Source organism: Eumetopias jubatus, unplaced genomic scaffold (genome assembly GCF_037043125.1).
Source record: "Eumetopias jubatus isolate StellerSeaLion01/CBP00866 unplaced genomic scaffold, mEumJub1_p1.0 scaffold_7, whole genome shotgun sequence".
NCBI lineage: Eukaryota > Metazoa > Chordata > Mammalia > Carnivora > Otariidae > Eumetopias > Eumetopias jubatus.
The window spans coordinates 13556767-13571255 of NW_028274813.1; the positions used below are offsets into that span (position 1 = coordinate 13556767).

The 14489-nt window shown below is 47.3% G+C and overlaps 1 protein-coding gene across 2 annotated transcripts; it reads right to left on the reverse strand.

The window, feature by feature from the left end:
• Window positions 1–5976: 5976 nt before the first annotated feature.
• Window positions 5977–14093, reverse strand: CALM1 (calmodulin 1). Of its 2 annotated transcripts, XM_028098188.2 has the most exons (6): window positions 13888–14093; window positions 11032–11062; window positions 9899–10042; window positions 7665–7771; window positions 7112–7247; window positions 5977–6927 (listed from the first exon to the last, which is right to left on the reverse strand). In XM_028098188.2, exons 1-6 carry the CDS (start codon window positions 13888–13890, stop codon window positions 6899–6901), a joined length of 450 nt encoding a protein of 149 aa, XP_027953989.1. In that variant the 5' UTR covers window positions 13891–14093; the 3' UTR covers window positions 5977–6898. The 2 variants fall into 2 exon arrangements, with proteins under 2 accessions (XP_027953989.1, XP_087880607.1); XM_088024481.1 differs by lacking the exon at window positions 13888–14093 and having other exon boundaries at window positions 11032–11068.
• Between the last annotated feature and the right edge of the window lie 396 nt (window positions 14094–14489).

Sequence of the window (14489 nt, forward strand, 5' to 3'; positions counted from 1 at the left end):
CAGAATCTGGGCAAAGTTCACTATATTGTGTTGATTCCTCTCAGAGCAGTCTTAAAAACAACAACAACAAAAAAAAAAAAACAAGAAGTAAATATTAAGCCTGAATATTTAAGGAGGGGTGTGTGGAAGTGGAAAAGACCAAAGGTCTGCAGTGTGGAAATAGGATTAGACGTCCGGTGTTAGCTCCACCAGGCTGACAAGGAACCAATGAGTAGAAGCTAAAAGGAAGAACGCAACCTATTAAGAATGTTCTCACACTTAGAACTGCTCAAAAGGGGATGGGCCAAATGGCTTTTATTAGGGGATTGGTTAACGAAAGTATGCCATATTGATATAGCCAGCTCCTAAAAATTATATCCAAGAATTTAAGTATATGGAGGAATGTCCAGTATAAAAAGTGAAAACGAGAGGGAAAAAAATTATGAGTACATGATTCAATTTATATGAAATGTCCAGAATAGGTAAATCTAAAGACACACAAAGTGGATTCATGTTTGCCACGGGTAGGGGAAAGGGAGAATGGGAAGTGATTGCTAATGAGTACTTTTTGGGGTGATGAAAATGCTCTAAAATTCGATGTTGTGAATGTATTAAAAACCATTTATTAAAAGGGTGAATTTTATGGAACATGAATTTTATCTCAAGAAAAAAGCTAAGGAACAAAAAGATTATATTATATATGTATATAGTATACAGAATATGTAATTGTATATAATAAATAATATCATGCTTAATTTTTAAAAACCATACCTAGAGATCCCAATTTTGTGAGTTGTATCTCTGCATCCATATGGTGAGAAAAAATTCTGGAAGGAAATACTAAGAGTTAACTATGTTTTACAGGGTAGTGGGGTCATTTGATATCACAGATTTTATACAATAAACATTTCTTTTAGAATCAGAAACATGCTTTTGTAAAAGTGAGACTGGGCACCTGTTGAGGTAACAAGCTTCTTGTCATGGTAGGTATTCCCAGAAATTTGAGAATCACCAGATATGGATATTTGCACTGAGAGTTTGACCTACAATGTTATGATATAGTCCTTTTTTCTTTTTTTTTAATCGGCTCCACGCCCAGCATGGAGCCCAGTGTGGGGCTTGAACTCACAACCCTGAGATCGAGACCTGAGCTGAGATCAAGAGTCAGACGCTTAACTGACTGAGCCACCCAGGCACCCCTGATCCAGTCCTTTTAACTAAAAAATTATTTTATAATTACTTTTTCATTTATTTTCTATTTTCTTTTTATAACCCATTATCTCAAATCTTGCCTCTGGTACCAATCTCTGTGGGGAAAAAAAAAATTCTTTTACTATAAAACACAGTAATTAAAAAGAAAGTCACAACTTGAAGGGCATACTAAGACCCAACAAGGGGAAGGAAATTAGTTTTAAAAGCGAACCGTCCATGTTTATATGCAGCCAAGATAGATGATGTAACAAAATTTAAGAAATTGTCTTACTAGTGGAAGAACCTCCAGATTCTCCCTTTCATCTTTGTAAAAGTGAAAATAAAACTTTAAAATGAGACATTGCAAGTACTATCTGCCTGTGTAAATACTCGCTCCAAAGGTTGCTGACACACAGGCAGAACACGATTCTTGTGAGGAAAGCGAACACCCTTTTTTTTAAACCCACGTTCAGGGATTGTCAATGGGCGAGGCGGGAAAGCAGGCCAGCTCCGCTGCCCTCATCTGCTCTCCAGAAGGGTTCTGGATCATGAGCTAACTCCTCCCGTTCCCTGGCAGAGGGTTGAGGGCAGTGGGAGAGAAGCTCCAAGCTATAAAAAAACTTTCCAGTTTTATTTCCTTCTAAGGCATCCTGAGTCACTGGGTGCTCCAGCCCCCAGTGCCCAGGGAAGTTCAGCTTAAATCGGAAATTGTGTGTGTGTGTGTGTGTGTGTGTGTGTGTGTGTGTGCGTGTGTTTCCTGAACCAAAGCTGCTGAAAATCCAGATGACGTTGCCACTTGGACTGAATCTCTTGCAGGCAGAGTGGGAGCTTCCTATTTCCATCCTGGGAGGAGGATGGAAGTCACTTAATGATCAGTTTCTCTGACCCATGTTCCAATATTACATCACAGTCTAACAGCAAGCTTAACCTCCACTCCACCCCAACACGGAGCTGCTGACACTAAAAACCCCATTTGTCACCTCAAGGCATACAGCACGCCCACATATTTTGCCTCCCACCCTTGAGGCCGCAATTTTTTTTTTCGGTTTAATTTTCATTTATTTGAGAAAGCACGCATGTGAGAGAGAGAGAGAGAGAGAGAGAGAGAGAGAGGGAGGGAGAGAGAACACGAGCAGGGGGAGGGTCAGAGGGAGAAGCAGACTCCCCGATGAGCAGGGAGCTGATGCGGGTCTCCAACCCAGGACCCCGGGATCATGACTGAGCTGAGGGCAGACACTTAACCGGCTGCCACCCAGGCGCCCTAGGCTGCAATTTCAATTTAAACAAGTGATGCCAAGCTGGGTTGGTCAGAATCCCAGAAATCCACTTAGTCCAATACTCTTATTTTAACCAAGGGGGAAAATGAGGCCCAGAGAAGCAAAGTGCCTGCCCAGAGCTACAGAGGGACAAAACCCAAGCTAAGACCCAGGCCAAAAATGTCAGGGCAGAGGGTTCTGTCCCCACGGCAGCATCCACATCCTTGGTCAGCTCCTGTATACAGGAGGAGCCCAATGCTCCCTGCAAGTGGGGCTCGAGCCTTCTGACCAAAGCAGCGGCATTCCCTGTCATCTTTCCCCTTCTTTTCAGCCCCCTTTGCTGCTTTTGTGTAGAAGGAAACAGGCAAGGCAGCCTGGAAAAGATCCTTCTGGAGACAGAGGTGGCCTTTCCTGCTACAGAACTTTGCCCAGGATCAGGGTCTGGAACAGGACTGATTAAGGGGTAGGTTTCAACTCCAGGGCTGGAAAGTTGCCTCCCATCCCCTTTCCTCCACTGCCCTGCTCTTGCCATGGGCAGAGCTAAGTGCTTATGCAATTTAAAATTCCTGTCCAATTTTTAAAGTGTATTTCTTCATGCCATTCCTAAAGGCACTTGGGACTAACACGGAGGTGAATCTTTTTCTGGTGTGCCTTTTCCCACGTAAAGCAAGCACGAATACGGTAATACGCCACGAGATAGTGTTCAAATGTCAGCTATTAATCCCTGAATTGAAAACTAGAGTGGAGCTGTCGTGGGATGTGTCCGTGGTGTTTCGGGGCCCTCCTGCTCACCTACCGTCCTAGAGCCTGGGTGGAATTACATCTGGGGGCAGGAGTACCTTGTTCATTAAGCAGAAGGGACTGGAGGCTATACAAGCTAAAAACCTACACAGTTCGCAGTTAGAGATGAAAGGCTGCAGAAATGTTTATTGAATACAGTGCCAGGTTTATAAATAAAACTTATTTACAATTTCCATAGAGTTGGTCCCCCATCAGAGAGGTGGTTAAATCTCCAAACAGTTTATCTCAAGATTTACAGAAACGTTCAAGTACATCTCCTTTTAAAATTGCCACGGTGAAGGGTACCTTCTGTTATCAGAACTCCCGCCATCTTTGCTACAGACGTGTTTTAGGAACATTACAAGAGCTGGAGAAAGAACACACGCTCCACCCATGCCGCTACCTTCTTACTCCAAGGGATACGGACAGCAAAGAATTTGTCTCCTACAAGACAACTTCGAGGGATCAAAAAAAAAGGAAAATACTAACTTCCAGCTGAAGGGGATAGGTTAAGACACATTCATGGAAATCTCGTCACTGCTGAAAGGATAGTATATTTCGGATATATAATAATTCAAATGTTTAAAATCACTTGAATGAACCAAAGAGCAGACTTTTGACCAAATTTACATTCTTTGTTTAGGAAGAAGTTCCCAGTATGCTGAGGGGCTAATATAATATGCTGCCACTCTTGACAGGCCACAGCGGCACTCGGGAAGGCCTACTGGACGGCCACTCGTCACAACACGGGTTACAGGTAGAGTCAGACATGCATTTATAAAGAGAATATAAAAATATGTACAGTAGCTAATTTTCAGTGTGTTTAAGTTGCCGAAAGACACCAATTAAAGTGTGCAAAAATTCGTTTGTCTAAAAATCAGAAAAAGCCTTCCTTGGCAACAGTGCGTCAAAAGCCCATCCGAAACATCGAGATGAATTTGCCTTGCTCAACACCTACCCCCAACAGATGGAGAACAAAACTATGAAAGTGTTTGCCAAGGACTCAGCAGTTTCTTATGGCAAGTCTCAGGCTCAAGCGGGATGCCAGTTAGTCACTTTATATATATAAATATATGTATATATTTATAGAGCAGTTAGAAGTAAGGGGCAGGAGTTTACAGGGAGGTGCTAACCAACTTTCAGGGTACTGACCCAACACCCAGCTATTTCCTCTCACAAACGCATGCAGCCTGCAAAGACCCCACCTGGGCTGGTCTTCCCCTCAAAAGCCAGAGGGAAAAGGCTCCGGTGGACAGGGCCGCCCTCTGCACCAAGCTGGGGACTCAGCACTCCCCGGGGGGAAAGGCTTGCTTCCCAAACAGGATGCTAGCCATGTTAAGAATCTGGTTTCAAAAGCAGTCTTTTCAGAAGGACTGTGGGACCGCTAAAATGGAGCCCACCCAGCTTCTAGAAAAAGACTTGACGGAAGAGTTAAGACAGAAGGCAAAGTTTTAAAAACAAGTTAAATTACCCCCAACTCTCTTTCAAACCACCAAGAAGCCATCAGACACAGGCCTGAATGGGTCAACACTTGGCCTCCCTTGCAAGAAACATCCAGGAGCCCTCGGTCCTCCCTTTCACCTGAAGAACCTCCAAGGTGTTCTCAGGTGTGCCTTCCAGATTCAGGGAATTGTGAAAGTCCCCTCCAGCTCCATTGTCTCTTTGACAACCACCCAGTCTAAGGACCAACGGCAGAAGTAAATGGGCAGGCTCCTCTCCACTGCTCTGACCTATCCCTCTGGCAGGAAATCTAGCAAGCTGCAAAATGCCAGAAAGACAGGGAGTAGGAGAGGGAGAAGCCAAGGGTCTCTATAAATCAGCCCTGAACGCACCCATTTGGCTGCCAAGAGCTTCTTGCTGCCTCACTAGCAGCCTGCCGCGGTTCCCTGGCAAATTAAAACCTCCCACAGAAACACTCAAAAACCCAACGCTCCTTCCTGGTGAGAAACCAAATGCACATCCAGCCTGCATTTCAAAGAGTTCTGCACTGGTTGCAATATTCCTTTGAAGGGGTTTTTAAAGCACACCAATCCCACTGCGAAGACCAGTACCAGCATCTATCTCAGTTTTGGTTACAGGTTTATCATTAGACACAAAATCCCCTCCAGGCTGGAGTTTACTTTCAAGCTGGGGGCTAGCATTAGTTCTACTTGGGGGCAGGGAGGAGGGGAGCAAAGTCAATTCAACTTTGGCGGGGGGAAGGAAAAGGAGGCTAAGGAAAAGTAGCATCATAAATTAAAAATCATGAATCAAAGGTGACCGGTAGAGTCTTTTAGGCATAAAGACTGGCTTAGAAGGGACTACTGCTTCTACCACACAGCAAGGATCGAATTACAGACAGACACACTAAATCATGTCTCTTGCACAGATGGTCTCAAGTAGTTACATAAAACAGGTAATCAGCAGCACGACTGAGAAGAACCCCTAAGTACATGCTTGAAAAAAAGTGGTTTTTTTCCTTCATTACGAAGAGTGCCACTGCCTGAATAAATCATTAAGTTACTAGGGTTCACTCCCCCCACCCTACCCCCACCCCCCCCCAGTGAAAATACAAGTAGACCTACATGTCCATAGATAGGATGAAGCAACTGCTATCTGCCCTGTTTTAGGCAAGGTCTCAGGCTCAGAGGTTGGTGCTGGGCCGTCAGGAGGGAGGGGAGGGCAGGAGGGCAAGCCCAATGCTGGGCTTTGGGCTTTTAAAGGTACTGCCCTCTCCTCCAACTGCCTTGTCCCCGTTGAGGTCTCAGCTTTACAAAGCATGTAACACCACTTTAAGTTAATGGTCTTTTTTTATTGGAATAAAAAAAAAAAAAAGACTAGCATTTACAACTTGGAATGGACATAAATTGTAATTTCTTGATCAGCAATGTTGATGCTTGTGCTGAAGTCCACAGCCACAGCCTACTCTGCTGGCTCCAAGTCATGGTTCAGGAGGTTTTAAAAACAGAGAGTCCCAAGATGCTCCCTTGGTAAAGGTTTCTTTTTAAAAAAAAAAAAAAAAAAAAAATTGTGTGAATGGTGACAGCCTGACACCCATTTCGTTCTAGGACAACACGGGACAACGCTAAACCAACACACGCGGCATGCCACCAGGATGAGTGTCATGGTCACCATGGGTGGGGGCACCCGGTAGTACGAGAGGGCCGTCCTGCTAAGTGGGGCTGCGTCTAGACAGTTTAACCTTCACCCATTTTTCTGCACAGCATCCTGAGGTAAACCAATTTTAAATGTTTTGTTTTCAGTAAACCAGCTATGACAATTTATACTAACAAATTGAACTAGAACCCATTTGAAGAAGTTTTAAATTTGTTTTTTTCATTTTTTGTTTTTAATACAAATGCCTGACTGTGCTCAATTGTCAAGCTGCATGCATGAAAAACTGGCCAGCCCAAACAGTGTATTAATCATGAGCAAATGGAACTGCAAGGAGTCCACTAGGTGCTTCCTTATCATTAAGGTAGTACAAGTATTTATATCGTAAAACTGATGTGTAGCTTGATCTTTAGGGGACAGGACCACCAACCAATACATGCAGATTTTGTGTGTGTGGACAGAAGGTACTTTTGACATTCAGTTTTGCTATATAGAAACAGAATGAGTAAATGAACTTTTTTTTTTTTTTTTTGCAAGAGGTAAGTAAAAGATTCAATTTGATTCTTCTAGAAGGGGAGAAAGGAGTTGAAAGTAGGCCTTCATTTTGCAGTCATCATCTGTACGAATTCTGTAAAGACAAATAATCATAACTTTTGGTTATCTTCAAAAGCAGCTTGAATGAACACAACATCTCTACTCTGTATAAAGAAAATAAATAAAAATCAGTGTCTCATGAAGCAGTTAACTTGTTTATAGATATGTAAGGGAAGACTATTAAAAACTAAGCTAAAGAGATTCTGCAGTGTTTTTACCTTCATAGTTGACTTGCCCATCTCCATCAATATCTGCTTCTCTGATCATTTCATCTACTTCCTCATCTGTTAGTTTTTCTCCTAAGTTGGTCATGACATGACGTAGCTCCGCCGCGCTGATGTAACCATTGCCATCCTGTGAACATTAAGCAGGGGCTACTGAGGGTGGCGGAGAGGGCTTCTGAACGGGCACGCAGGTCTGGGACTTACTCGTGCCCTCACCCGGCACTGCCAACTCTGCACACAGGGACAGGTCACCCAGCTCCAGTCCCCACCCAACCCACCAAGTGCGAGCCCTCAGTGAGCACCGAAAATGCAGGGGATTGACAGGTGCTAACAAAGTGAAAGCAGCAATCAAGAAGCTTGGTTCAGAATTCCCCACTACTTATGCTCACCCTCACCCAATTTAAGGTCGCTGCAGTTAAGTCGGCTTATTTCAAAGTGAGATCACCACAGAGGCCCAGGCAATTCGGTTTAAGTGTTCTAAGTATTTCAGAAATGGGAGCAAAGAAGCTGTCCATAGGGACGGTCTGCAACACGGACGCAGATTTACCTTGTCAAAGACTCGGAATGCCTCGCGAATTTCTTCTTCACTGTCTGTATCTTTCATTTTTCTAGCCATCATGGTCAAAAATTCTGGGAAGTCGATGGTGCCATTTCCTCAAATTAAAAAACAAAAGCTCACATAAAATAAATGCTCCAGTGATGCTCCCTCCCCAGCAGTGATAATCTTCAAAGCACTTTAGAGAACGGTTAAGACTCACTTGGACAAACTGATCGGTTATTCTATGAGGTTAAACCATTTCTAAGTCTCAATTGTTCAAATACTTTGCAGGGCAATTTCACATATTCACATAATTCAAACTAGTAATCAAGGTCCAGGAGAGCACTTCATGATGCAAAGGAAACTGCACGTGTAGATTCTTGACTGCTAAAGGCGATTATGCAGCTCAAGAGGAGAAAGCCCATAGCACCCTTCATTCCTGACGGAAGCACTCAAGACTGTCTCCCCCCGCCCAAGTGAGGGGTGAGCCCTCGGTCCTACCTCTGCCTTGGCTCATGATGCTGGTCAAGGCCCAGAACTGGCCCACCAGCACAACAAAATGTTTTTACAGAAGAAAAGGATTACAGGAGGGGAGAAAATGGACTTTCTTATGCCACGGACCATAAAGTATCACACAGTCTTCTCCAGAAGGTGTTTCCTGGCCACATTCTGACGATAAATCACCTAATCATTTTTTTTCCAACTCAGGGTCTTAGAGGTTCCCCACTAAGGGCAAGGCTCGGAAGTGTTTTCATAGCTCAGACCATTACCACTTAGGAAACTGGGTCAGAAGAGTCTGTTCTACAGCCAGTATTCCAAATAACGTCCCCCTCTAGAGCTAAGAGTTAGGCGAGCACCCCCCAAAGACAAGCCAGCAGATTAACAATGTAACTTGAATTAAAGGGAAACAAAATTAAATTAGAAGAAAAAAGCCTCAGGTTAAGTTATTCATTTTCACCAGTACCTTTAAATCAAAATAATAATTCAGAAATTCCTTTGGCCTCCAAAATTTTAAAGCATTATGGTATTCATGCAAGATGAAGTAAATTATTTGAAGTGCTATCTCACAGTCATGCAGAGAAGACACCCTTAGGCATTACATTTATTCAATACAAATACTAGATTTTGTGGCCTGGGACGACTCACTCCTTCCTTGTTCCATACAATCTAAGAGCCTAATCCATTTGCCAGTCCCTAAGCACCGTTTCTCAGGGCTCACATAAGATGGGGGGTGGCCACCCCATGTTCCCAGATGGCCAATCATCTTAGCAGTCAAACAAGAGGGAATTATGAACTACCCCTTTTCCAGAACATTAACATGGATGAACACTCTCTCCAGAGTAGCTTGAATAAGCTGAAACCACTTGTTAAAGAGCTCACCCAAAACCCCTGCTTCTAAATATACATGACCAAATTTAATTCTACTTTATCCCCTTATGATACATATGTTTAAATGTTAGAAAGTAGTCTAGATCCAAACTGCTTATTCTTAGCTCATTTTTAAAAAATTTACCATGTTCTACAATGTCATGTATTAGCTGCATATAAATGGTTTCCAAAAAAACAGTTTTTTGAGAGGGGAATACTCAAGAATTGCTTACTGAGAAAAAGTGGGCAATAAAAGATCTACTGTCCACTGTTCTAGAGTCCAGAGGAATCAGTGACCAGTTGGTGACCCCGTTACAGGGGGTACTGCTTGTTCCTTCTTGCTCTGTACTTTATTCATCTTCCCCTTCTGTTAGGTTCATAATCTACTCCCTCCAGTCATCAAGCACTCCATGTCCAATCCTTACATGATCCTCAAAATTCTCTGTAATAAACACATCTGCAGCTCACGCTATAGTCAATTCTACATTAATGTCTAAGAGTGCTCTTCTCCCACTTCACTTCCCACTCCTCCTGGAGACAGTCAGCTTTTTGAAACGGTCTATGGCTATTTATTTTTACTTCCCCAAAAGACTCAGTGCAGACTCATGGGCTAGTTGATAAAAAAGATTGAGCTGTAGGTCACGGCAAGTAGAAAAGAACAATACGCCAATCTGATCCAGGAAATGTTCTAGACAGTGAGCACAGCCAAAGGCAGGCCCATAATCTTCTATTTTCATTGTCAACGGCCCGTCAGGCAACCACCAAAAGGAGCGCTGCGTATTTGCTTTGCTCTGGGGACCTGAAAGACAATCTTGTGACATGTCTGAACTTGAATTACACAACACTGGCACTCATTCATAGGTCTGAGCCCTCACCGTCAGCATCCACCTCGTTGATCATATCCTGCAACTCGGCTTCTGTTGGGTTCTGACCCAGTGACCTCATGACAGTTCCAAGTTCCTTTGTTGTGATGGTTCCATCGCCATCTTTGTCAAATAGGGAGAAAGCTTCCTTGAACTCTGAAAACAAAAGTTTACCCTTTAGAATGAAGATCTTTACCCCAACCGGCCACAGCACACACTTCCCTTGGGGGGCTTGCCAAAGCAAACCAAATGGCATTGAGAATTCTTACGCCAAGTCTGCAAATTATCAGAAACTGCCCAGGCTTTATCTCCTGAAATAAAGACCACAATAGTCCTATCGGACCGGCCTTCATTCAACAGTCCATAAAGCAAACACTGCTCCTGGTTACCGGTTCCATAAAACCACAGTATTCCCATATTTTTAAAGAAAACTAAGCTTAAACACACTTAAATTAGTCCTCAATCCAATCTGACAAGTGAAGATTGGTCCGCGGGTTCCCTTTTAAGGCCCCTTCCTGATAAACTGCTACAGCCACAGGAACGCTTTTCACACAACAGGAAGGGGTTACTAGAAACGTACACTCCCAGGTAACCAGCGTGTTCTTTCTAGCTGGCACTTAAGGCATTTCAAAGGCATCCCTGGTTTCCTAAAGAGAAATCATCTCAAAAAAAAGTCCTCCAAGTAATACTAAAAGCTAGTATCTAAACTAACTCCCTACCCAATTATTATAGTAGTCCTAACCCTCATCTCCACCCAACCCCACGTATTTCCAAACGGCAAACACAAGCCTTCGTGGTGAATTACAAAAAGGCCTGTGGCCTAAGAATTCTCAATGCCATTTGGGAGCAGCAGGCTCCGGGCACTCTCGTGGTAGGCAGGCAGGGTCACTTCATGCAGTGACCACCGTGAAGCCAACACTGCAGAGCGGAGCAAGGAGGCTAGTCCCACTTCCTTTCACACCGCCTCTGAAATACTGGCAAGGAATTAACACCTGACCTAAATATTTCTGCTTCTTGCTTCTATTTAAGGAAGTTCTTAGAAAACTGCTCAAATTTTAGTCGGGGGAAGGGTCAGAGAAGTCAGCCGGAACGGAGTCGTGCCTAGTTCTGGACTACGGGGCCTCCCTGATGTCATCACAACTTACCAGCAATCTGTTCTTCGGTCAGCTGATCAGCCTACATAAAGAAAGAAGAGGTTATAACTCAGTGCACAAGCTCTGATTGAGAGCAACAGAGTTTTCCCAGTTATACTTTTGATACTGACCTTTCGAAAAAAAATCACTCTTTAAAAGAAAAAAGCCAACCATGTGAAATTGTTAGCCATTAAATAAAAACAATAAGAATAAAGGGAACACTTTATGGGATTTTAAAAAACAAAGGATGACAAAGAAGTGACAACATTTCACTTCAGGTTTTCTTTGCTGGGCCTCTGGCTGTGTGCTCCCAGGTCTAACAAGGGTCAGTTCATAATTTGAAAAATGGCACCTCTAGTGGCAAAAGGCCACACCACATCAGATGCAGCGGCAAGCTCGGAGAAAGAAGAGCGCCACCTACTGCGCCAGGGACACCGCAGTCCCCCCTTCCATCCGAGAATCCCAGCCTGACGCTGCTGTCACCACAGCCAGGATCCCGGCCAGGGGCAGGCTTTGAGCACACCTTGCGCAGTGCTGCAGGCGCTCCAAAACCTCCAAATAGGCATTACATAATGGCATTGGGTTGGATTAACTGCCTTTCATATCTATTTTATGAGATACAATTAAGTGGAAAAAATAAATACACAGCAATGGATTACCCCCACCAACTTCATTTCCAAGTAATAAATGCTTTCCACTTAAATTGGGCAGTTATTTATTAAAAGCCTCCCACTTATAATGGCTGATGTCCTCAAATTATCTTTGATAAAGCAACCAGGAAAAAATGCAACCACTCTACGACTGAACTGTTACAAAACTGCAAACCTTAAATACACACAAAAGTACATAATAATTATGAGACTATACCTCGTCTTTTCTGGAAAAAGAGCAACTACCAACTTTGCTAGAGAATATTCACTCTACCAATTTTCAGTATGACATAAGAGCTGCTTGTAATAAACACACTTTACTCAGGTGGTGATGGCCATGAAGGTAATTCGCACTTGTATGTCTGGTCTCTGCAACACGGAACCTGTGACCTGTGCATCCAGCCGGGGGACTTGGAGAATGCAAGGAGAGCTAGCCTGTATTTTTATTTTATTGAAGTACACCTAATGAACCCAGTTACAAAGTCAGTCCCAATAGAAAGCTAACCACGTTATGTTTACGCTCTCAAAATGAAAACTTTCCCAATAGGTGTGGTGTTCTGATATACTGATTTGGAGGAAAACTTATTTTTTCAAATTAGAATTGGGTCTTCCTTCCTTTCTACCCCAGTCACCGGAAGGCGGTTTTCTTTATATCGAATGAAGGAGACACGATGATTTACGTAACGCCAGGACAACATCTGTCTTTGTACAACAGGAAGCCCTACCACACCTTGCACGAGGAGCTGTCACCTTACCGGGGAGAACAGTCCCAGCTCACCGCAAAACTCTGTTGGTTAGCGAGCTTTTCGAGAGCATCAGCCTTCCTCCATAAAGAAATACCCGGCCCCACATCGCTCTGGCCTAGAGGGTAAAGGTGCTCTGAACCTGTCGGGAGCCATCTCCCCATCCCGCCAAGCCAGAAAGCGCTGTGGGTGATGTCAGCCCAGCCCGCCCAGGGAGGAAGGGGGCTGTAGAAAACACACCCAACGAGGCGCACAGGCGCATCTGGCAATCTAGAGGCTGCAGAGAAAGCGGAAACGTGGAGGGCATCTCCCTGCGGACTGCAAAGTGGCGAAGGGCCAGGCAGGCGTGCGTGCCCCGAGAGCAGGAGGGGTGCGGAGGAACGAGGCAGCCCCAGGGCGGGGGCACCGCCCTTCCCTGGCCAGGACCACCCCCCACTCCCACCCCCGCTCCGGGACCGCGCGGCTAGAGGGGGCCAAGCCCGCCCCGCGCCTCCCACCCGCTTCTGCTCCCCCAGGCGGCGAGCCGCACCGCCGCCTCCTCCCGGAGCAGAAACTTTGCGTCTCTAATGGAAACCGAGCCGCGCGCCAGCTCCCTCCTCCCCCGCCCCCCCCCCCGCCCCAATTAGCGTGAGCCGAGTGCCTCCCGCGGGAAGGGACCTCCCGGTGTACAGAAGATCACGCACGCCTTCACTGCCGCACTGGGCGGGGGGCTGCAGGGGTGCGAAACAGGCGGACACGAGCCCCGGCCACACCGCAGGGCCCCGCCCGGCCGCAGGGCGGCCGGCCCGCCGCTTCCGCCCTCTCCGCCCCCCACCCCTCGCCTTCCTGCCCCCACCCCACCCTTCCCCGGCTCCTTCCTTCCCAGCCCACGCCCGCGCCGCGCCCCCCGGGAGGAAGGAGGGAGAGCTGCCGAGCCAGGGCGCCCAGCGGGGTCGCCGGGTGGGGGAGGTGGACGGGGGCTTCTCCCCCCAAGCCCCGGCCCGAGCAATGTGCGCCACCGGCTAGGTCGGGCCCATTCATTCTCCGCAGTCAGCCCGACCCGCCGCCACCGTGCCTAGGGTGGAGGGGGGGGTTGGGAGGGGATCGTGTGCCCGGCCCCGCCCGGCTCCCCCGCCCCCCGGGGCCCCAGCCCAGGCGCAACGCTGCGGGAAGCCCGGGTGCGGCGCGCTGGATGCAGTGGTGCGGGGCTGGGGGAGGGGGTGGATGTGAAGGCCCCAGTGCAGCTGCGGCCGGAGCCCCTGCCCGCGGACAGCCCACGGCCAAGTCCAGCTCCAAGAGGGACCGGAATTTAAGTAAGAAACCCTGGCCGAGAAAAGCGAAATGCAAATCCAAAACGCGTCCTTCTTAACTGCAGCTGCTGCGTAACACCCGGAAAAGAGGAAGCCCCCCGAAAAAAGGGGGGCGCTGAACTAAAAATCTGGGAAGAAAACATGGGCAGGCAGCTGCTACGCCGCCGTTTACCACTCCCGACCTACCATGGTGCGAGCGAAGGGAAGAAGAGCAGAGGGAGCGAGGGTGGCTGCACCAGCGCAGGGGCTGTGACGGCGGGGGCGCCTCCGCTGCTGCTGCCGCTGCTACTGCTAAGGCGCGATCTGCGCTCAGCGCTGTGCCACTGCCGCCGCCCGACTGCGAGTAACGGCGCCGCGCCCGCGAGGCTCCCAGCACCACTGCCGAAGTGCGAACCTGCGCCCCGCGGTATATATAGGGCACTCCGTATCCCTCCGCCACGGCCGCTGCCGGCTCGCTCGGAGCGGCGCTGTGAGGGCCGGGCCTCGGCCGGTTGGCCCCGCCCCCGGCGCGCCCCGCCTCCCGCCGCCCCGGCGCGCCCGCCGCGGGCCCAACCAAGCTGGGGGCCCGGGACGCGAACGGTTTGGAGAGAGGCGAGAGGTCGTGGGGCTGGGGCAGAGGCAGGAGCAGGTGGGGCGAGGAATCCCCGGTCCCATCTGGGGCTGGACTAGGGCAGAGTGCGTCCACAGCCCCGACCTGGGGTGGCCCTGGACGTGAGAAGCTGTCCGCCTCTCACCCCAGCCCCACCTGCACCTGTGGGACACCCCCCTCACCTCACATCTTGTACACC

What these genes read in the sequence shown, in the direction of transcription:
- CALM1 (XM_028098188.2), bottom strand. An exon ending in GACCGAAGAACAGATTGCTG is followed by an intron (nt 10,043 to 11,031) that starts GTAAGTTGTGAT and finishes TTTTGTTTTCAG; the next exon opens with AGTTCAAGGAAGCTTTCTCC. An exon ending in CAACGAGGTGGATGCTGACG is followed by an intron (nt 7,772 to 9,898) that starts GTGAGGGCTCAG and finishes TTTTAATTTGAG; the next exon opens with GAAATGGCACCATCGACTTC.